Here is a 22,253-nt window from a genome sequence, read left to right as displayed (position 1 = left end):
ATAGGCTAGACAGCACATATTGTTTCTCAACCTCAGGGTAAGCCCATAAAATATGCTGGCATCCCAACACCTCAGTTAAGCAAACTTGACTGAGTGCCTGTTGCTGGAACGTGAGATTCCCAAAGACATCCAAAGAGCAGGTGTACCTGTGCGTGCAAGGTGATTTTTTTTAAGGTAGCACCACACACTTTGTTCTGTTGTGAGATTTTGTTACTGTATTTTGAAAAACCGATAACTACCAAAACACCCATGACTTCTCTGACAATAGTGTTGAAGACAAAGCTAATTTTAAAAAGCCAGTCTATTTGATTTAAAATATCAAATAAATTATAACGTGAGTGGCACACAGGGTGAGGGAAATGCTTTTGCTGGACACAGTTGTGGGGATACAAAGTGCCCTGTCTTGCAAGAGGCCAACAGTTTAAGGAGACATGCATGGGGACAAAAACATGCATGAAGGGGGACAAAAACATGCATGAAGATAATAAAGCCAGACTGTGGCCGTGGGCTGGGAAAGGGGCACATATGAAATGCTACACAGACTGAGGAAGGGAGAGGTGGGGTCATGGATCCGTGTCTTTCTCAGAGAAGTTGGGTTTGCTCTGCCTCTTAAAGGGTACACGCAAGTTTAGCAAGCGGAGATGGGAGGAGGCTTCTCTGCAGAGGGGAACAGGCACAGGAGGAGAGAAGGGTGCAGAGGAGGGAAGCGGGTGAGGAAACAAAACAGGACAGGGGAGATCTGCAGGGGGTCCATCTGGAAAGGACTTCAACATCCGGAAGAGCTTAGAGTTTAGTCCATTTTGAAGGTGACGGGGGCAGTTGGGTCAGAGCTGTGGTCTGGCAAACTCTTCTGATGGGGTGGGGGTGAGCGCAGGGGGAGGATCTGGGAGGCAGAAGGTGGGGGCAACTGAACTGGACGCAGGCAAGCTGGGGTGGTTTTGAGAAAGAAGGGGAGGATTTGGGGTCATGGGTTGGGAGGAGAGGGGGACAGAAGCACAGGGTAAATGAAACGCTGATGCTCAAGTGTCAGGCTGGAGGCCACAGACTCCTAACCCAAAGCGGGAGGCAGAGGAGAAGGGCTCTAAAGCACTGACCCCTTCAGTCTGGGAAAAGCTAACTTTGTTTGTGAGACACCCAGGGAGAATATCCATGAGCCCAGCGGAAGGGTGGGTTTGCAGCTTGGAAGGGAAGGAAGAACTGAGAAGAGGTTATCCATGCAGGGACTGGGGAGGACAGCCAGGATGGCTCCCAGAGAGTGAGTCTAGTTAAGGGGAACCCAGAAAAAGAATGAGGAGCCTTGAGGACGAGAGGGGACAGCCTAGACAGAGCTATGGCAAAGAAATTCAGGAGAGGGCACCTGAAGGAAGGGGGAGAGGGCCACAGACCCAGGGCTCTCCCCCTAGTCTCAGAGCACCTCGGGCCGCCCCCAAACCCTCCCTGCCTCCCTAACCCCCCACCCCACCTGCTTCCCATCTTCTTCCTCCTCACCATGAAGAGCCTGTCAAGTTTCAGGTAAGCTGAAAACCAGGACCCTAAACCTCTCCACCAGGCACCACAGAACCCTCCAAGCGGCAGGCAGCCTCCAGAATTGACCCTGACCAGCAGGCATGCAGCGGGAACCCAGAGGGAGGACGGACAACAGAGCTCTCCCCACGCAGCTGCATGAGATGGGAGGGGAGAGGGTCCCTCCACAGTGGGCACGATTGCGGTTAACAGCTCACCAGTGGTGGAAGGGATCGACCAACAGGAAAACAGTAGCCACCACTCTACTTACCGACTGGTGAGCTGTTAATCACGTTTCTAGAAACCTCCATCATTGAATTACAAATTGGCTTCCAATGAGTAAAGAGATAGAAGGCAGTTAGCTGCTCTGCCTCTCTGCTGTCTCAGTGAGGGCCTATAAACTGATGGACACCTGTGGTAGGAAGTTCCAAATGCTGGAGAGGTAAATGCAGAACGGGGCCATGATGCTTCCCACGCGGCTCACCATGCTGCCGCTTCCCACGGCCAGCGACCTGCAAACGGGAGGAGTGTTAAGACAGCAGCCACGGGGTGCCTGGGTGGCTCAGTCGGCTAAGTGTCCGACTTCAGCTCAGGTCATGATCTCACGGTTTGTGAGCTCGAGCCCCGCGTCGGGCTCTGTGTTGACAGCTCAGAGCCTGGACCCTGCTTTGGATTCTGTGTCTCCCTCTCCCTCTGCCTCTCCCCCACTTGTGCTCTGTCTCTCTCTCTCTCTCTCTCTCAAAAAAATAAATAAATAAAATATTAAAAAAAAAAAAAAAAAGACAGCAGCCAGAACTGAAGCCCAGCGGAGCACAGAGGCAGCCCCTGTCTGCACGCCCAGCACAAAATAAACCTAAGAACACTTACGCTCATCCTAATATACTTGAAAATCATTTCACACTGTTTCAAGAATCACTTGTGATCTATATCCACGTTCTGTGAAACAGTGGTGTATACAAGCATACAGAGAGTTCAAGACAAAAAAAAAAAGATAAACCATTCTTCCTTTGCTACGCAGATGAGGCCCTTCTATATATTCATTCAGTCTAACATTGAGAATAACATCAGCCTTCTAGAGCAGGAATTCGTTTGGGGTAGGGAATGGGAATTTGGGAGAACGGAAGATTTATACCTGTGGAACCTTCTATTTCAATTTTTTAAAGCCAAGTAATATCTTTTTTTAGGTTTATTTATTTATTTTGAGAAAGACAGACAGTGCGAGCAGGGCAGGGGCAGAGGGAGAGAGGGAGAGAGAGAATCCCAGGCAGGCTCTGCCCTGCCAGTGCGTGGGGCTCGATCTTATGAAACAGTGAGATCATGACCCGAGCCAAAACCAAGAGTCGGAGGCCTAACTGACTGAGCCTCCCAGGAGCCCCAAGCAATACCTTAATGTGCTTTTTGTTAAAAGTTACGTAAGGAAACCTTACAGAATATCTAGTAAGAAGGAAAAAATGTATTTTTTAAGTGCATAAGTATCTCTTATTAAACCAAGGAGAGAGGCTCTAGGAGAAACCAAATCTGCCAAACACCTTGATCTTGGACTTCTAGCCTCCAGAAAATAGATTTCTGCTGTTTGACCCAAACCTTGGTGTTTTGTTACAGCAGCCCTAAAAATTAAGACAAGTGACATCAGAACATCAAGAGACACATCCTGAGAAGATTAGCCTTGGGTCGTATGGAGAGTCAGTGTAAGTCAACTGCACTTGAGATTTAGAATGGTTCTAGAATAAAAGAGTGTGATTTCACAAACAATTTCTTTACTATCCTTGCTAATGAAGTATAGACAAAGCCTCAGATTCAGAATTAGCGTCATCCTGTAACTTTCTCATTATCTCAGCGCTCCAGTAACTGCTACCGAAAGAAAGCATTTATACTCAAAGGCCAAATATATTGAAATGACAGGTAAGTAAAAGACATCAAGGAAACAGAAGAAAAATAAGTAGTTCTTACCTTACCATGGTTGGATACAGCTCTGCTGTATAAAGGTAAATGAGGCCAAACGCTGCCCCTATGGCAAATTTTCCAGCCATGGTCACCACCACAGTCCAAATAAAGTAATTCTGGAAAGACATGGATTAGCAAAACAGACCATCATAAGTAATACTTTTAAACAGAAAATATAAAATCTTTAACATTATTATTGAAAACTTTCTAACTACCCAGGATTTTTCAGAACAATAAAAAGTTTTATTTCTCTGAATTTGTTTTGTGATCTCTACTCCTGGTCTGGAAAAGCTTTCCATCTTTATGAAATTTAGGGAAAAGTTTAATTGTGCCTCCTCCCAGCCTTGGAGATTTCAAATTACCCAATTAGAAAAGCCATTTGCAGAGGCTGCTTTGGAATGAGACATGCCCAGATGGTCCTGGTTCCACAAGTAATTGACCTACTCCTTCTGGAAATGATCCAGCAGAAGGAATCAAAGAGCCATAAAAACAAATGGTGTCCTTTGTGACAGTAATCCTCTAGATTATAAGTTATCTTCAGAAGATAATTTGAAGGTGATAAACTGAACTATTAAAACATTTTTTTTTCTTCTTTTGGCTGATAACATTCCTCAACAGTGAAACCCCTCAGCGCCTCCAACTCTGTTTCTGCTGTCCCTGCTGTGCTCCACTTCCCGCTGTGTTCACAAAGACCTCCCACATTCCATCTTTTCTCTCCTCCCCTATCTGCCAGCTGGATGTTGAGACTCCGGTGACCCTGGAGCCCTGACGTTGAGGATGGCAGCGCCTTGGTCTACCTGAATCCCTGAATGACTCCATGGAGCCAGATACTCTCCCTCCACTTCTGCCAACAACCAGGTGCATCCACATCAAACTTTCTAAGAACGAGAAATAAATATCTGCTTTGGGAAATCACTGAGATTTAATGATGCCTCTAATAAAGCAACTAATGTCACACTGTCACCCTATGAACTATGTGTTTGCCGAATGAATTTGTTGACAGTCCTTTTGTAGACAGTATTTGCTGAATTAATTAATGTCACTTGAAAAAACCGAAGTGTGTTGACGTTGCCATGTGGGGAGAGATTTTATTAGAAGGGAGAAATTTGTAGGTAAGTGTTAGTGCCCTGTTTCTAGAAATCCCCGCCATCTACTTTCCTGTCTTCCCCATTACCATTGGGGCTTAACCACTATACAACTCAAAGGTTCTGGGGTTCCCGTAAATCTTCACCAGCTCAAAAGCAGCTGCCATCACTCAACTAGTATATCTGTAAATTACTTTAAAAAGCAAACTAGGGGCACCTGGGTGGTTAAGTCGGTTAAGTGTCGACTCTTGATTTCGGTCCTGATCTCACAGCTCATGAGATTAAATAAATACACTTCAAAAAATTTCTTTTAAACAAACCAAAAACGGTATGGATGAAGTCCCCTCACGGTCCTCTGAGTCTTTTTACTGCATTCATATTAGTTGTGTATCAATCACTTGGAAATTTCAGCTACATAAACAATTTGATTTGCCAACCTTGATAATTAAATGAAGTATTACTACAAAAGGAAGTCACTGGGTAACTTAAAGTAAATTTCAAACAATATGCAAAACTTAAAATGCCTTGCTCTAAATGTTGAGATACTATTGCTAGATAACGATACAATCATTACAGAAAATTATAGAAGGTATTTTAAAGTATTGTTATAGTGACTATATTTTCCAAATCAAGAATGAAAATAGATTCTGATAACATTTGCGGGGGGAGGAAGGGAAGAAAAGGAGCCCTTTTTGACGCAAGAGTTATTCTAGGGGATGGAGTGTGCCCAAATGCAGGAATAGGAAAGTTGTTTGAGTAGTTTCTCAGTGAGAAACTGCATTTTTAGGAACAAGCTCCTTGTGGGATTTAGGCATACTAGAAATTGGAAACTACTAATCTACTGCAATGAAAAACAAGATATTCAAATTAAGATAGTCCTGAATATAAAATTCATTTTATCTTTCAGATGTCTCTATGGCTTCCTCCCTCCTTCAGGTTTCTAATCAACTGTCACCTTCTCTGAGAAGCACACCATCCCCCATCACCCTGGATAAAATAAAATGGTACACATGTCACACACACGTGCACGCATGCACACACACATGCACACACACACACACAAATACACTCTATCCCTTATCTTGTTTTTTTTTTCCTCATACTTCTAGAAACTTGATTCACTGTGTGTCTCCAGCAACTAGAAGAACTCCTGGCACATAAGAGATGCCAGATACACATTTGTTAAATGAATGAATGTTTAAGATAATGATAATCACTGGAAGGCGTGATCTACTTTCCTCATTCAGGATCATTGTGTTTACAAAATGCAACACGGGCCATCTCTGGGAAGTGAGATTATGGGCTTTTTTTTTTTTTTAAACATATTTTTCCTTAATTTTTTTTACAATGAACATGTATTATTTATGTAACACAGAAAGAATGGTTTTTTTAAAGAAAACATTTAAAAATGTTATGTATACATGCTGTTCATATGTCTGAATGGATCTTCGTACTTCCTGTCGTAATATAACTAACCGTGCCCTAAAGAAAACAAAAAGTAACTCACCTTGGGGATCACCATAATGACACCACAGAGCAGTGCACCTGAGAGAAGGGAGAACACCAGAACTTTTCTTCTCCCTATACTGTCCATCCCCAAGCACATGAAGATGTAGGCAGGAATTTCCACTGCACCTGTCATTGAGCAAAAGGGCTCTCTATAAGTCATGGCAACCAACTGCACAAGGGGACCTCTCCTTCTAACCCACCACCCAAAAGGAATGGTTAGCCCTCTCCCCACTTCCAGGAGCCCCCAAGAACACCCATTGACTGCCTGAAAGGCGGCAAGACCTAACCCTTTTAAATCCCCTGGAGTGAGGAGGGTGTTTCCTGTGAAGGGCACTGATGCTCACACAATCCACCTGGCACTTATCACCTGTCCCAGGGATCCTGCCCCCTACCAGGCTGTCAGCTCCCCAGTACACAGCATGGTGTCCAGAGGACAGACCTGTCGGATGAATAAATAAGTAAATTCATAGATGACATTGATAAGTTCTGCTCTTTGGTTTCTCGTGCTTGGCAGAACTAGGAAAAATTCTATATTAGTAACTTCAAATTTAGGAACTAAGCAGAAAATTCAGTGTCGGCTAGGTACACAAACTAATGAAAATGTGTGATGGGTTTCTTTTTTTTTTTTTTTTTCAACGTTTATTTATTTTTGGGACAGAGAGAGACAGAGCATGAACGGGGGACGGGCAGAGAGAGAGGGAGACACAGAATCGGAAACAGGCTCCAGGCTCCGAGCCATCAGCCCGGAGCCTGACGCGGGGCTCGAACTCACGGACCGCGAGATCGTGACCTGGCTGAAGTCGGACGCTTAACCGACTGCGCCACCCAGGCGCCCCGTGTGATGGGTTTCAAACCTAAAAGTAAACATTGAAAACTCTAACACAAGGGGCGCCAGGGTGGCTCAGTCAGTTAAGCCTCTAACTCTTGCTTTCAGCTCATATCATGATCTCAGGGTTCATGGGATAGAGCCCTGCATGGGGCTTTGTGCTGATCGCTGGGAGCCTGGAGCCTGCTTCAGATTCTGTGTCTCCTCTCTCCGCCCCTCCCCTGCTCGCGCTCTGTCTCTGTCTCTCTCTCTCTCTCTCTCAAATATAAAATAAAACATTAAAAAATATTTAAAAATCTAACACAAGGGGCACCTGGGTGGCTGAGTCGGTTAAGCATCCAACTCTTGATTTCAGCTCAGGTCATGATCCCAGGGTTTGTGGGATCAAGCCCCGCGTGGGGCTGTGTGCTGACAGTGGGCAACCTGTTTGGGATTCTCTCTCTGCCTCTCCCCTGCTCGCACGTGCTCTTTCTCAAACCAAATAAATTAACTTGACGAAAAAAAATCCCCTATAGAACAAAAACTTCCTCTGGCCTCTTCTTACTGCCCCACAGCAAAAGTAAAGAGCTGGATCTAGTCCATAACTGACTTAAAAGCTCTTCTCTTGGGGCGCCTGGGTGGCGCAGTCAGTTAAGCGTCCGACTTCAGCCAGGTCACGATCTTGCGGTCCGTGAGTTCGAGCCCCGCGTCAGGCTCTGGGCTGATGGCTCAGAGCCTGGAGCCTGTTTCCGATTCTGTGTCTCCCTCTCTCTCTGCCCCTCCCCCGTTCATGCTCTGTCTCTCTCTGTCCCAAAAATAAATAAACGTTGAAAAAAAAAATTTTAAAAGCTCTTCTCTTGCAAAACCAAAATTTGAATCGGAGATCCAGAGCAAAAAAGCTATGTATCTACCAGCCACAATGAAATAGGGAGCAAGCTCAACCCAGCTGCACAAACCCCACAACCGCCCTTAGGAAACTGCCATCTTTTCGCAGCCCAGATCTTCCGTGTAATTCAGTCTTCAAGTTCTTTGCTCCCTCTGCAGCTCGCCTAAGCTCGGGACACAACCAGGCCACCACCTCTTAGGAGCGACCTGCACTTGTCCTTGCAACTACAGAACACCACAAACACCTGGAGAGGCAGGTGTGCATCTATCTGTACGTCTCCCACAGCTTCTGAACACGTCACAGGGGTAGATAACATATTTTCGGAGTGAATGGTCTTAGTAGTACATTAGAAACTAAACTCAGTTGCCGCTGCTCAAAAACAGTGGCTCAGGCAAAGGCAAAAAATAAGCCGCCTTTGACAGCCAGTCTCTCCGTTTCACTGAAATGGAAAACAGACACCTCTGGAGGAAATGCCTCCCTTCCACAGACTCTGGACCCTGTGATAAAGTCCATGCTTTCAGGCCGGATCAGTTTGTACATCTGTTACTCTACTCTTTTTTTTTTTTTTTTTCCAAGACTTTATCAAGCACTTTTCAAGGTCAAATAAGAGACAACGATCCACAAAAGAGCCGCATGGGAGTAGCCCTGGGTTAGTGTCCCCACTTTACAACGGAGATTAACTGCTTTGAGCGGAAGAGTAAGTGACAGCTCAGGGACTAGAAGCAAGGTCTTCAGGAGCCAAGACTCCTCTCCTGCAGCCTCCCTCCCCCACTGCCCCCCTCCCTGCCTGACTCCTGGAGTCTAGCAACGCTTGGGCAGCAACTGTGAAATGGCTGAAGAGCATTTAAAGTACCCTACACTGGTTTTCCTTGAGTTGTCACTTCAGGATACTGATACTACATCTAATTTGGACAGTGTCTGGGATATAAATGGCACAAGCAGTGAGGCCCAAGCGTCACGGGATTAGGACAATCTGCCATTACTTTCCTCACTCTATAATATATAATCTCTCTAATCACTCAGGCCCAATTCCGCTCCTATCCCCGGATGTCTTGAAGCTACTGAAGCATTTATCACCCAAAACTTGAGCTGAAATGCCCACCAGCCTCAGCCCATCTCCAGAGATAAAAACTCGTTCAAAAATTTCCCAGCGTAGGAATTTCAACTAGAAGCACCTGTCAGCAAGAGGACTTCTGGGAAGGGTGATGACAGGAAAAATCCAAGACAGTAGAGAATATAAAACCATGTATATTTATCTTAGAGACATTTTTATATTTAGGGGATGTCCCAGTTTCTTGAGAATTTATATCTCCATTACAATTAAGAAACTATATCGTAACGATCTAAAACTCCAGCTTGCCAAAAGCGTCCCTGTGTCACACCCTGCCCCACTTGGTCCTCCTGCCATTTGCTGCCCTGTCCTAGGAATTCTGTGTCATTTCTCAAACCGGCACATAGAATGGGTTTGAAATCAAGCCGGACTCTGCAAACTTGTTGGCTTGCCCAAAAAGAGAAAAAGAAAGGTTTTTTTTTTTTCTTTTCTTAAAACGACTTCTCTCATAATTCCTGCTGAGCTCTAATAAACAAACACAGAAGTGTCATCAGAGCACTTTAATGAGAAGGGATGATATCTATGTGTGAAAATGTAAAAGCGAGACTTTCTGAGGATAATATCAAATGCAGGCAGCCTATGTGAAAATAACCAGGAGTTAAGGCTAGACAGACAAATATAGGTTTCTCATATTTCTCTCATGTTTGGTCTGAATTTGGTTGACCCTAGGAGTCATGCTTCAAGATGTCACAGCAAAATCTGGATCCACTTTAACCCGCTATACTAAAATGAAGGAAGCATGACAACGAAATTATAGTTGCATTTAAGTGATTTTACTGCCTGAAATGCCTAAATTAAGGACTTTTGAAGCTAGAAAGACACCAGAAGATCTCTAAGCCATATTAAGTTTTAAAAGGAAAACAAATTACAAAGAAGAATAAGCAGTGAATGATCTCTTTATCTGCACAAATGTCTGGAAATGCACAGAAAGAGATCTAAAAGGGTACAAGCCAGACGTAATAGATGTTACCTCTCAAAGACAGTTCTGAGGGGATGGGCTTCCAGGAAGGAAGCAAGCAAGGAGCAGAGCAGGGAAAGAAGAAGGGACTAAATTCTTCTGACTGTTTGCATTATTTTGAAAGAAAATATACACTTGTGTTCCAGTATATAAACCCTAAAAGAGACCATAGTAATAAGGTTGGCAGTAGTGTTCTTGGTAGAGAACGGACAATGAAAACACACTAAAAACATGGTAGAAATGTCACTTCATTGCTACGCTTACATATAATTTAACTACTTACCCATGAGGAAGAGGTTTAAATATTCATTGCCTCCTAAGTTAACAGAATTCAAGGAGAAGAAGTAGAATCCCAAACACCCAGTGAACCAAATCAGCCAAATAGTAAGGGTCCTTGTTCCAACATTCCAGTCATAAAATAGATCTAACAGGTTGTGCTTCTTAACTTCAAGGGGTTCATTACCACCGGGACCATTTAGATCCAGTGACAACAGTTCTGACAGCTTACAGGAGCGTGCCCTATTCCACTTGGCAATTGTATCAACTACTTTTTGTGCTTCTTCACATCTTCCCTCTGAGAGAAGCCAAAAAGGTGTCTCTGGGAGTATCCAACAGCACAGGACAAAGGGGATAGTCACTGTGGAGAGGACCATCTGATAGATCCACCAGGTCCTGACAAAGTAGCCTGTCAAAGCCACCACCATTGTTCCAACTGCAAAAAAGGAATGCATCTGGATGCATGCCCACGTCCGAGACTTCATGCCAATAAATTCCGTCACATAGACAAACACCACCACGAGATAGCCACTTCCAGACTGAAAAACAAAGCAGGGAGGGTGGTCCAGATTTAAGGTCATATTTATAACTGCTAAGGGGTCTGATCTCTCTGTAAATCACACATAGGCAAGAAAGAAAATGACAAAAATTGTTTTCTGAAAGCCATACCACATTTACAAAATGGTGTTTCATCCAATCCATCCTTCTTCTTCAAATGGGTTTTTTCATTCTTCCCCCACCCTTGCTTCCCCAAATGGCCAAACTTGAGAGGTTAAGTATGAGATAAACGAGTGGATCTGTACAATACATGTTAGACCCTACCTCTTGTTTCATGTAAGTATTCCTCTACGGTGTGAATTTATTTCCCAGTTAATGTAAATGTGAATGTGCATACCAATTTATCTATATACAAGAGGCCCTTATTATTAAATCCAAAATTGTTAAATGGGGACAAAAAATTATGGCAACTGATGGGAAGAAAAAGATTTGACTGAAACTTTATTTTAATAGGCAACAAAAGAAAAGAGTAAGCAAATTGGACTTCATGAAAATTAAAAACATCTGTGCATCAAAGGACGCTACCGACAGAGTGAAAAGGCAATGTATGGAATGACATATTTGCAAATTATATATCTGATAAGAAATTAATACCCAGAATATATAGAAGACTCCTAAAACTCAACAGCAAAACAAACAATCCAATTCAAAATGAGCAAAGGATATTGCTTCTCGGCCTTTTGGCTAAGATCAAGTGCAAAATGAGCAAAGGATATGAATTGTTCCAAAAAGATATATGAATGGCCAATAAGCACATGAAAAGATGCTCAACATCACTAACCACTAGGGAAATGCAAATCAAAATCACGATGAGATACCCACCCCGTAACCATCAGGATGGTTACTATAAAAAAAAAAAACAAACAAAAAAACCAAAAACAGAATAGAAAATAACAAGTGTTGACAAAGATATGGAGAAATCAGAACCCTTGTGCACTTTTTGGTGGGAATGTAAAATGATACAGCTGCTGTGGGAAACAGCATGGGGATTCCCCCCCAAAAACTAAAAATAGATTACCATATGATCCAGCAGCCCTACCTTGGATACATGCCCAAAATAACTGGAAGCAAGATCTCAAAGAAATATGTGTACACCCATGTTTGTAACAGCATTATTCACAATGGCTAAAATGTAGAAGCAAGCCAAGCATCCATCGACAGATGAATATATTGATAAGCAAAATGTGGTATATACAATAGAATATCATTCAGCCTCAAAAAGGAAGGAAATTCTGACACAGGCTACAACATGCATGAACTTTAAGGACATTATATTAAGTAAAATAAGCCAATCACAAAAAGATAAAATACTGTATGATTCCACTTATATAAGGTACCTAGGATAGTCGCAATCATGTAGATTTCATGGATGTAGAATGGTGGTCGCCAGGGGCTGGGTGGAAGAGGAAATGACTTACTGTTTAATGGGTATAAGAGTTTCAATTTTTGCAAAATGAAAAGAGTTCTGGAGATAGATAGTGGTTTTGATTGTGCCACAACATGAATATACTTAACATGACCCTAAATGTATACCTAAAAATGATTAAGATAGGAAATTTTATGTTATGTGCACTGTTGGTGGGAATGGGAAACTACAATTTTAAAAATCAGGGAAAATTATTTTGAAATTAAGCCTATCTTTATCAAAAATTAGACTATAATAATATTATGTGATCATTCTTGGAGTAAACAAAGAACAAATCAAATGATGGATTTTTTTTTTGTGGGAGGCATGATGAAAAGGTTAGAATTTTTCCTACAGGATTATTTCACATTTGACTTTTATAACACGAATCATAAAGTTAATTTTTGCAAAATTATTCGAAAGCCAAAGGCATCTCCTAATCCTTTGATATTCAAATCATACTCTTTTGAAGGCTCATCATGTCATTATCCTGTGGACGTCAATTTCTTCATAAGTTAACTTGTCTATCTCAGCCACATCCCAATTGGCCAAGGGATTTGGGTAGGATTCAGTTTACCCCCATTGCTTTCAAAGACATTTTGTAATCAAACATCCTTTGTAAGACCTGCAATTTCACCTTGCATCAGAGAGTCACAAAGAGGCTAACTAACCTACAAGCAATTTCCTGTGACAGAGAGGATGACAATAGTAGTAAGTAGGGGTGTGCTTAGTGGGGCCTCCGCATTAAAGTTCAGTTTAATATTTTTGTGACAACAGCCTTCATTTCTCCATACAGCCTTATAATTGCAACACTCAGACAATGAACCCTGATAATGAGGACTCCCACATCCAAGAATCTTGTTGTTTGGCAAATGTTTGCTGCTGTTACAGTACCCAAACAAAGATTGTGATAATTGTAAAATACTATAAATTTCTCCATTAAGTTAAGCAGTAACATCAGTCCATGACAAGTTTTTTTTTTTCCATATTAATTCTTGAGTCCACTCCCACTTCCTATTGGTTACTTCTGTCATTGGGTTCAGACAATCTGTACACAACTGCCTATATTATCCCCAAAGACTGCTTGGATCCCTTCACACCTGTCACCTCCGCTGGTAACACTCTGTTCTTCACATCTACCCTGACCCTATACCCACAGAGCAGCCAGAATGGTCACTTCACCACACCTGAACCCCTTCAGGAGATGCTCACAGCCCTTAAGAAGTCAAGCAAACTCTTGATCACCCTCTAAGCCTCTGCCTAATCATCTCCCTCCCCTTCAGCCTCATCAAGGTATTTCACCTCCTCTCTACTCTCCAGACGTCTGGACCTTTCATTCCTTCTCAACTTAGGGCCTTCTCACTTGCTGCGTCTACCTGGAACATTTTTATCTTACCCGTCCCTCAGAACTAAAAAGCCCTGGCTCTCCAGACTCTCCACTGCTCCCCCTGCCCCACCCCAACTTAAACCACTCCATTGTCACGCCTCCATTGTCAACATTGTATTTTTGAAGATGGCCCATCAGTGTCTTGCCTTCCCACCACACTGTAGGGTTACTGAAATGGCCTGGTCTGCTTACTTAGCATTACATTCTGTGGGCAGATCAATAAATGTGGTGAGTAAATTGGTCTGTCTGCATCTTCCCTACTCAGAATTCAACCACAACAGCATTTCGCATGAAAATCAAAGACAAGAGCCGCAGAAACTTAAGGTCACATTTTACAAATGTATTCAATGAGTGGCTTGTTTTCTCAGCTCTGAAAACAAACACTTTATTTGCAAGACTGAAATAGCTATTTTCAGAACGTCCTCTAAAAGAGGACCTTCACCCTCTCCCATACCTGTGCCTCTGGAACCATCATTCCCACCAAAAGGCCTCTTCTCAAATCTCATCAGTTACAGGGCCATTTCCTCTTGCTCTGCCCTCAGTGGAGACAGACTGCTGTTGTTACCTTTTGTATTAAACACTCTTTACGTTCCTAAATATATATATAATTACTTTTTTTAAAGGTGCCACACCTCCCATTCTCCTAAATGTTTCCCTTTTTATGCATCGTCCTTACTCTTGGCCATCTGTGTGGCTTCCTAGGGACTCTTTCCAGCCATCAGTGAAGACACTGAAACTGAACACAGCACCTTGCTCCGTGAGGGGCTGCAGTGACCTCTTCTGAGACCAAAGTCCTTGGCTTCTCGCTGGACCCTTGGCTCATATACCCTGGTGAGAGGGGATGCACCCCCACCTCTGTGTTCAGCAAGGCCACATGTTCCTCCCACAGACGGTAACTTCACACCATTATCCTTGACCAGTGACCTCCAAATAGAGTCGCTGCTGCTGTCATTTGGCAGCTGGGAACCTGTCTGGAAGCCTCACCAAGTGTGGGGACGCTTCCTCACTGGCTGGTCCACTTCCTATAATAGTCGCTGCCAGAAGGAAGGCCTGTTTCGTGACAGCTGCCATACTGTGGAAGTTTTCTTTAATCTCGTTGAATCCTGATCACAACCAGTTATCAATACCAGTGAAGCAGGTATTATTTTCTACAGTTTATAGATTAGCAACTACGGCTCAAAGAGGACAACATGTTTGCCCAAATAAGACAAAGCGGATATCCAAACTATACGTCCCTGTTCCTCATAACAGAAAAGCCAAATGCCTCTGGTTTTCATTCCTACTGTGCATTACACAAACGACTCTGTTTACACCTTAAATGTCTGTTTGGCCCATGTGTGCAGGCCCTGACCAGGCCCATAAAATTGCTCAGAAATAAAATAATGCCTTAGTAGTCATGGAATGTGGGTCATGTGCCAGGCATGGAGTCAAACAAAAAGGTTCTGCCTAGTAAGCAACCATTTTCCATTTTAATGAGTTTCATTCAAACACAGAGCACTACTATTCTGCAGAAAGACTTCTCAGTGGAATGAACAAAGATCAGCCCCGGATCTCTCTCACCACATTCTAAAGGACCCACACTCAGAGAGAGTAAGGTTTAATATGAAAATACTGCAGTAGAATTAGAGGTTTAAGAAAAGCGCCCCCCACAACTCACCATAGCGAGAAGAAAGCGTGCGACCATGAAGCTGTAATAATCGAATGAGAACGCCGCTGCAAGGCCAAATAAAAATATGCCAGTGCTTGTGGCCCACAAGACAAATCGTCTTCCTATCCTGAAAAATAAGAAGCACACAGCAGAAGCAGCAAGGTATGATTATCAGAGTTTAAACATCCACTCCAGTTCATGAAAGTGAGCGTGATCTATGTGTTCAATAGCTTCTGTATTGATTGTTGTCATCCATTCATTCATTTGGGGGAAATCACGAGTTAACGCAGGATTTCTTCAAGAGGCTGGTCTTCAGTGGGGAGGCCTCTACCTAAGCCGCTCATATACATACATGATCACCCTGGGTGATGCCCAGGGGACCTCCTAACCCAGGAATGGCGAGGGAGAGTGGGGAGGATGTGTCCTTTCGCTCAGAGGACTTCTGCTCTCGGATCTGTCGGATCATCTTCCGTGTCAGGCTGGCTGTGCCCACAGGGGTAAGTCAGCTCTTGCCAGGCCCCTCTAAAAACAGAGCTCTTGCCACATTCTGCTCCTAAGAATAAGGTGCTTACCTGCCCTATTATTTTCATAATTGGGAGGGGCATTTCTTTGTCTAAAAAGCAAACAAATCATATTCCTGACAGGTTTTTAAAAATTGAGATATACTTCACATAAAATCCAATCTTTTAAAGTATATAATTCAGTGGCTTTTAGTATGTTCAAAAAGTTGTGCAACTCTCATTACTAATTCCAGGACATTTTCATCACTCCAAAAAGAAACTCTGCACCCAGGAACCATCATTCTGCCCTTTCTGCTCCCTCCAGTCCCTGACAACCACCAACCTACTTTCTTTCTCTGCAGAGTTGCCTGTTCTGGACATTTTACATTAACAGAGTCATACAATAGGTGACCTGCTGTGTCCAGCTGCTCTTACTTAGCATTGTGTCCTCAAGTTTCGTCTGTGATGTAGCATGTCTCAGTACTTCGTTCCTTTTTGTGTCTAAATAATCCTTTATGGCTGTATCACATTTTGTTTATCTATTCGTCAGCTGATGGACAGTTGGGACTGTTTCCACTTTTTGGCAATTGGGCATAATGCTGCCACGACCGTTTGTGAGCAAGATTTTGTGTGAACTTGTTTTCCTTTGGGTGTATACCTAGGAGTGGAGTTTCTGGATCATATGACAACTCTTTGTTTAACATTTGAGGAAGTGCCAAACTGTTTTCCAAAGTGGCTGCCCTATTTTTACAGTCCCACCAACAATGTATAAGGGGACCAATTTCCCCACATCCTCAACAACACTTGTCTATTATTGTCTGTCTTTTTTTTTTTAAGTGAGAGAGAGAGAATGTGGGTGAGCAGGGGAGAGGAGCAATGGGGAGAAAGGGAGAAAGATAGAGAGAGAGAGAGAGAGAGAGAGAGAGTATCCTAAGCAGGCTCCACATTGTGGAGCCTGATTCGGGACTTGATCCCACAACCCTGGGATCATGACCTGAGCTGAAATCAAGAGTTGGACACTCAACTGACTGAGACACCCAGGTGCCCCATTGTCTTTTTGATTACAGCCATCCTAGTGCATGTGCAAGGATATCGCATCGTGGTTTTGATTTACATTTTCCTTAATGATTAATGATGTTGAGCATTTTTATATGTGCTTATTGGCCATTTGCATATATTCTTTAAAGAAACATCTGTTGGGGCGCCTGGGTGGCTCAGTCGGTTGAGCATTCGACTTCGGCTCAGGTCATGATCTCGCGGTCTGTGAGTTCGAGCCCCACGTCGGGCTCTGTGCTGACAGCTCAGAGCCTGGAGCCTGCTTCTGATTCTGTGTCTCCCTCTCTCTCTGCCCCTCCCCCGCTCATACTCTGTCTCTGTCTCAAAAATAAATAAAAACATCAAATAAAAAAAAAAGAAACATCTATCCAAATCCTTTGCCCATTCTTTTTTTTTTAATTTTTTTTTCAACATTTATTTATTTTTGGGACAGAGAGAGACAGAGCATGAACGGCGGAGGGGCAGAGAGAGAGGGAGACACAGAATCGGAAACAGGCTCCAGGCTCCGAGCCATCAGCCCAGAGCCTGACTCGGGGCTCGAACTCCCGGACCGCGAGATCGTGACCTGGCTGAAGTCGGACGCTTAACCGACTGCGCCACCCAGGCGCCCCTCCTTTGCCCATTCTTAAACTGGGTTCTCTTTTTCTTGTTGAGTTGTAAGAGTTCTTTATATCTTTGGAATACTGGACTCCTATTAGATAAATGATTTACAAATATTTTCTCCCTGACAGATAATTTTAAGGCAAAAGAATATAGTCCTGAGATTCCAACCAACACGTTTGCCTGGTAGAACAGAGGATATGTAAGCAAATAAAAACTGTCCTCTGTACACGCTCAGCCTTCTCTGCTCCCCCCACACACTAGTAGGGATGGTTGGTCCTACACATGCATGTGCTTCAATCTCATCTGAGCCCTGAATGCCGTTTCAAACCTTTTACCCGTCCCCATTCAACTTCCTCGACCACCCACAATGTCTCCACCACCCATCTCCTGCAGAGAACAGAGACCATCAAAGAGAAAGCCCCACAACCTCCTATTCTGCCCACTTGTCAACACAACCTGAATCTGTGTTCAGCTTTCTCTTCTTCTCTCCTCTCCAGGGACACACACACTTTTCTCTCCAAATACCATTTTGCAATCTTTGAATTGGATCATGCCTCTTCCCACCTCCTCTGAGAACTTATTCTAACAATTACTTTTTTTTCCCTCTATGTTTCTCTCTCCTATGACTCTTCCCTTTCAGTTTAAGTCTTTTCCAAACAAAGACAAGAACCGCTGGATCCCATCACTCCTTCAGCCTCATTGCACCTTGCATTTCCTCCACTGATGGCATCTCTGAAAGGAATATCTACTTCCTTAACTCCTACAGTTCCTTAGCCACGACCACCAGGTTGCAACTGGCTTTTCTGAGATTGCTCTCCAGTCACCAGGGACCTCCAGGTTGCCTCTCTCAGTCCTTATTTGCTTACCTTCTCTAGTGCCACTGGCCACACCCACTCCTGAGGGACCGCTCTCCATCAGCTTGTAGAACCCCACTCTCCAGGTTTGGCTCATATCACCCTGGTGGCCTACCTGTCTCCATGCTGGCATTTCCTAAAGTCCACCAAATTATGTCAGTTTCGAAATGCCTTCTCAGGCGCCTGGGTGGCTCAGTCATTAAGCATCTGACTTCAGCTCAGATCATGATTCAGTCTTGATTGGGTGAGCTCGTGCCCCGCTTCAGGTGAGCACGAGCCCCGCTTCGGGTGAACCCTGCTTCGGATGGGTCCTGCTTCTCTCTCTCTCTCCTCCTCTGCCCCTCCTGGGCTTCCTTCTCTCTCTCTGCCCCTTGCTCATTTGTGCTCTCTTTCTCTCTCTCTCTCAAAATACATACATACATACATACTTCCTCAATGTGTCCATCCTTCCCTCTCTGCCCCTCCTGCTTTCATTCAGACCTTCACCATTTTCTACAGCCCTCATCTTCAGGGCCTCCCACCCAGTCCTCCTAACATCACACCAGTGTACCCCCCATACTGCCCAGAAATAAAACAATCCCAGATGCGGTTTTGCATCACTTGGTTTATCCATCCTATGCTTCTGCCAAACTGACCTCCTCACAATTCCCTGAATGTGCCAGGCTCTCTCAAGACATGAAGTTGTTCCTTCTCCCTTAGAAAGCCTTCCCCATTGTGTGTTTAAAAGCCAGGTCAAGGGGCACCTGGGTGGCTCAGTCGGTTAAGCGGCCGACTTCGGCTCAGGTCATGATCTCACGGTCCATGAGTTCGAGTCCCACGTCAGGCTCTGTGCTGACAGCTCAGAGCCTGGAGCCTGTTTCAGATTCTGTGTCTCCCTCTCTCTGACCCTCCCCCATTCATGCTCTGTCTCTCTCTGTCTCAAAAATAAATAAACGTTTAAAAAAAATTAAAAAAAAAAAAAAAGCCAGGTCAAAGGTGCAGCCTTTTCTGACCATCCTCTGGGGTCTCGTGGCAGAAAGGAAGAGACAATACAATATAGTAGTTAGGTACCCGGGCCTGGGTTCAAATCCCAGCTCTGCTGCTTTACTTTCCAGGTTGACCTTCTGTCCTTCCTTTTCTGCACTGGTATTTAAAATAGGACCAATAATGTTTACCTCACAGACTTTTTTAAGTAATTACATGAGATAATACACAAGACATTTAAAATAGCTCATAGAAAATGGTCCATAAAAGTGAGCTATTTTTTTTCCCATTATTTTAGAGAGAGAGAGAGCAAGTAGGGCAGAGAGACAGAGAGAATCCCAACCAGGCAGCACAGAGCCCAAGGTGGAGCTCGACCCCACCACCCCAGCATCATGACCTGAGCCAAACCAAGAGTCAGATGCTCAACTCTTGTGGTTTTGATTCATATTTAGTGCTGTTGAGCATCTTTCCATGTGTCTGTTGGCCATCTGCCTGTCTTCTCTGGGAAAACATCTATTCATATCTTCTGTTCATTTTTTAATCAGATTGGAGGGTTTTTTCTGGTGTTGAGTTGCCTAAGTTCTTTATACCCTTTGGATATTATTCCCTCATTGGATATATCATTAGCAAATATCTTCTTCCTTTCGTTGATGGTTTCCTTTGTTGCACAAAAGCTCTTTATTTTAGTGTAGTCCTCATAGTTTATTTTTGCTTTTGTTTCCCTTGCCTGAGGAGACATTTCTAGAAAAATGTTGCTTTAGGCCAATGTCAACGAGATTACTGTCAATGTGTTCTTCCAGGAGTTTTATGGTTTTAGGTCTCATATTCAGGTTTTTAATCCATTTTGAGTTTATTTTCGTGTACGATGTAAGAAAATGGTCCAGTTCCATTCTTGTCCAGTTTTCCCAGCACGATTCATTGAATAGATTGTCTTTTACCCATTTTAGATTCTTGCCTCCTTTGTTATAGATTAATTGGCCATATAAGTGTGACTTTATTTCTGGGCTCTGAAATGGCATTTTTTAATTTTTATATTTGTTACTAGTAGATATAAACATAATTAATTTATATATATTGATAACTTATCCAGCAACATCATTAAATGCTCATTAATTCCAATAATTCTTCTGCTGGATTTTCTTCATACAGAATTGTAATGGCTAAAAATAACGACTTTTTTGTCTTCTTTCTTTCCATTTATGCCTTCCCCCTCTCCCCACCCCTGCTTCTCCCTCTCTCTTTTATTTCTCTGTTTTGCTTTACAGTAATAGGATATCCAGTATAATACTAAGCAGAAGCGGTGTTTCATACATCCTTATGTATTCCTGATTCCAAGGGAAAGCTTTCAATATTTCACAGTTAAGATGTTCATGGTAGATCTCTTTGTAGACACCTGTAATTGGGTTAAGGACATTCTTCCACTTTTAGTTTTTATCATGAATGGATTTTGAAATTTATCAAATGTTTTTCCTGTACTCATTAAGTGGATAATATGAATTTTGTCTTCTAATCTATTAATGTGGTAAATTCCACTAATTATTTTTTTTAATGTTTATTTATGAGAGAGAGAGACAGAGAGAGCATGCAAGCAGGGGACGGGCAGAGAGAGAGGGAGAGAGAGAATCCCAAGCAGGACACCGAGCTTGATCCCACAAACCGTGAGATCATGACCTGAGTGGAAATCAAGAGTCAGAGGCTTAACCGACTAAGCCACCTAGGCGTCCCTGATAAGTTTCCAATATTAAGTATATTTCAGACCTTATCCCTCTGCCTTCATGAATTTTAATTTCTCATATTTTCCAACTGTCTCTCTTATGTTTACTATTGATAATTTTTTCTGAGCTCTTATCAATTTTACTCATTCTTTCTCTAGTTATATGTAATAGGTTGTTAAAACTGCCCAGGAATTTGTCACTTATTATGGTTTTTTTTCTAGATGTTCTAGGTAGTTATTCTTCAATTTTATGTCATTTTAAAATACAATTTCCAGGGACACCTGGCTGGTTTAGGCAGTGGAACATGCAACTCTTGATCTTGGGGTCATGAGTTTGAGCTCCATGTTGGGCAAAGAGCTTACTTAAATAAATAAATAAATAAATAAATAAATAAATAAATAAATAAATAAAATACAGAGCCCGTGTCAAGCTCTGTGCTGACAGTGTAGAGCCTACTTAGGATTCTCTCTCTCTCTCTCTCTCTCTCTCTCTCTCTCTCACTGCCCCTCTCCCACTTGTGTGTGCATGCTCGCTCTCTAAATAAATAAATATTTATTTATTTTTTTTTTTCAACATTTATTTATTTTTGGGACAGAGAGAGACAGAGCATGAACGGGGGAGGGGCAGAGAGAGAGGGAGACACAGAATCGGAAACAGGCTCCAGGCTCCGAGCCATCAGCCCAGAGCCCGACGCGGGGCTCGAACTCCTGGACTGCGAGATCGTGACCTGGCTGAAGTCGGACGCTTAACCGACTGCGCCACCCAGGTGCCCCATAAATAAATAAATATTTAAAAAACAAAAATAAAATACAATTTCCAGATTTTTACTAATAATTTCAGGCTTGTCTTCTATTTGTTTAACAGCAGTAAGCATAGTGAATTTTTATCTGTGCTTGACAATTCCAGTATTTCAATTCTTCTTTGTGCAGAAGGTCTGCTTTGGGGGCCTATTGCTTCTACTGACTCTCACTCATGGTGCCTTTTAATCATGTTTTTGGCTTTGACGGACCTAATTTCCACATTCCAGGAAGATGGTTATGGAACAGAAGATTCTTTTTTAATGCTTTTTTTTTAAGTTTATTTATTTATTTATTTATTTATTTATTTTGAGAGAGAGAGAGAGAGAGAGAGAGAGAGAGAGAGATAACCAGCAGGGGAGGGGCAGAGAGAGAAGGGGACAGAGGATCTGAAGCAGGCTCTGTGCTATCAGCAGAGAACCCAATGTGGGGCTCAAACCTGCAAACTGCAAGATCATGATCTAAGCTGAAGTCAGACACTTAACTGACTGAGCCACCCAGGTGCCCTGGAATAGAAGATTCTTTTTTTAAATTTTTTTTAATGTTTATTTATTTTTGACAGAGAGAGAGAAAGACAGAGCATGAATGGGAGAGGGGCAGAGAGAGAGGGAGACAGAATCTGAAGCAGGCTCCAGGCTCTGTGCTGTCAGCACAGAGCCCAACGCAGGGCTCAAACACATAGACCGTGAG

The 22,253-nt window shown here is 43.1% G+C and overlaps 1 protein-coding gene and 1 long non-coding RNA gene across 2 annotated transcripts in view; one reads left to right on the top strand and one right to left on the bottom strand.

The window, feature by feature from the left end:
- The window catches only part of SLC22A16 (solute carrier family 22 member 16), a 42,403-nt gene that overhangs the window by 5,018 nt on the left and 15,132 nt on the right, over window positions 1-22,253 (bottom strand). The window contains exons 3-7 of the mRNA XM_047102615.1: window positions 15,085-15,202; window positions 10,085-10,616; window positions 6,040-6,167; window positions 3,454-3,563; window positions 1,916-2,015 (exon numbers count right to left, since the gene is read on the bottom strand). Of these exons, the coding sequence (XP_046958571.1) occupies window positions 1,916-2,015; window positions 3,454-3,563; window positions 6,040-6,167; window positions 10,085-10,616; window positions 15,085-15,202 (988 nt within the window). The remainder of the gene's footprint in view (window positions 1-1,915; window positions 2,016-3,453; window positions 3,564-6,039; window positions 6,168-10,084; window positions 10,617-15,084; window positions 15,203-22,253) is intronic.
- LOC124528805 (uncharacterized) lies at window positions 734-3,186 on the top strand. The gene is made up of 3 exons (XR_006966236.1): window positions 734-806; window positions 1,550-1,780; window positions 3,106-3,186. It is a non-coding gene; the product is annotated as an uncharacterized LOC124528805 (long non-coding RNA).

The sequence above is a fragment of the Lynx rufus genome, unplaced genomic scaffold (assembly GCF_022079265.1).
Source record: "Lynx rufus isolate CCGP_SWC_20201006 ecotype Redwood Valley unplaced genomic scaffold, mLynRuf1.p SCAF_6, whole genome shotgun sequence".
NCBI lineage: Eukaryota > Metazoa > Chordata > Mammalia > Carnivora > Felidae > Lynx > Lynx rufus.
This window is presented reverse-complemented; position numbering and strand designations above follow the sequence as displayed.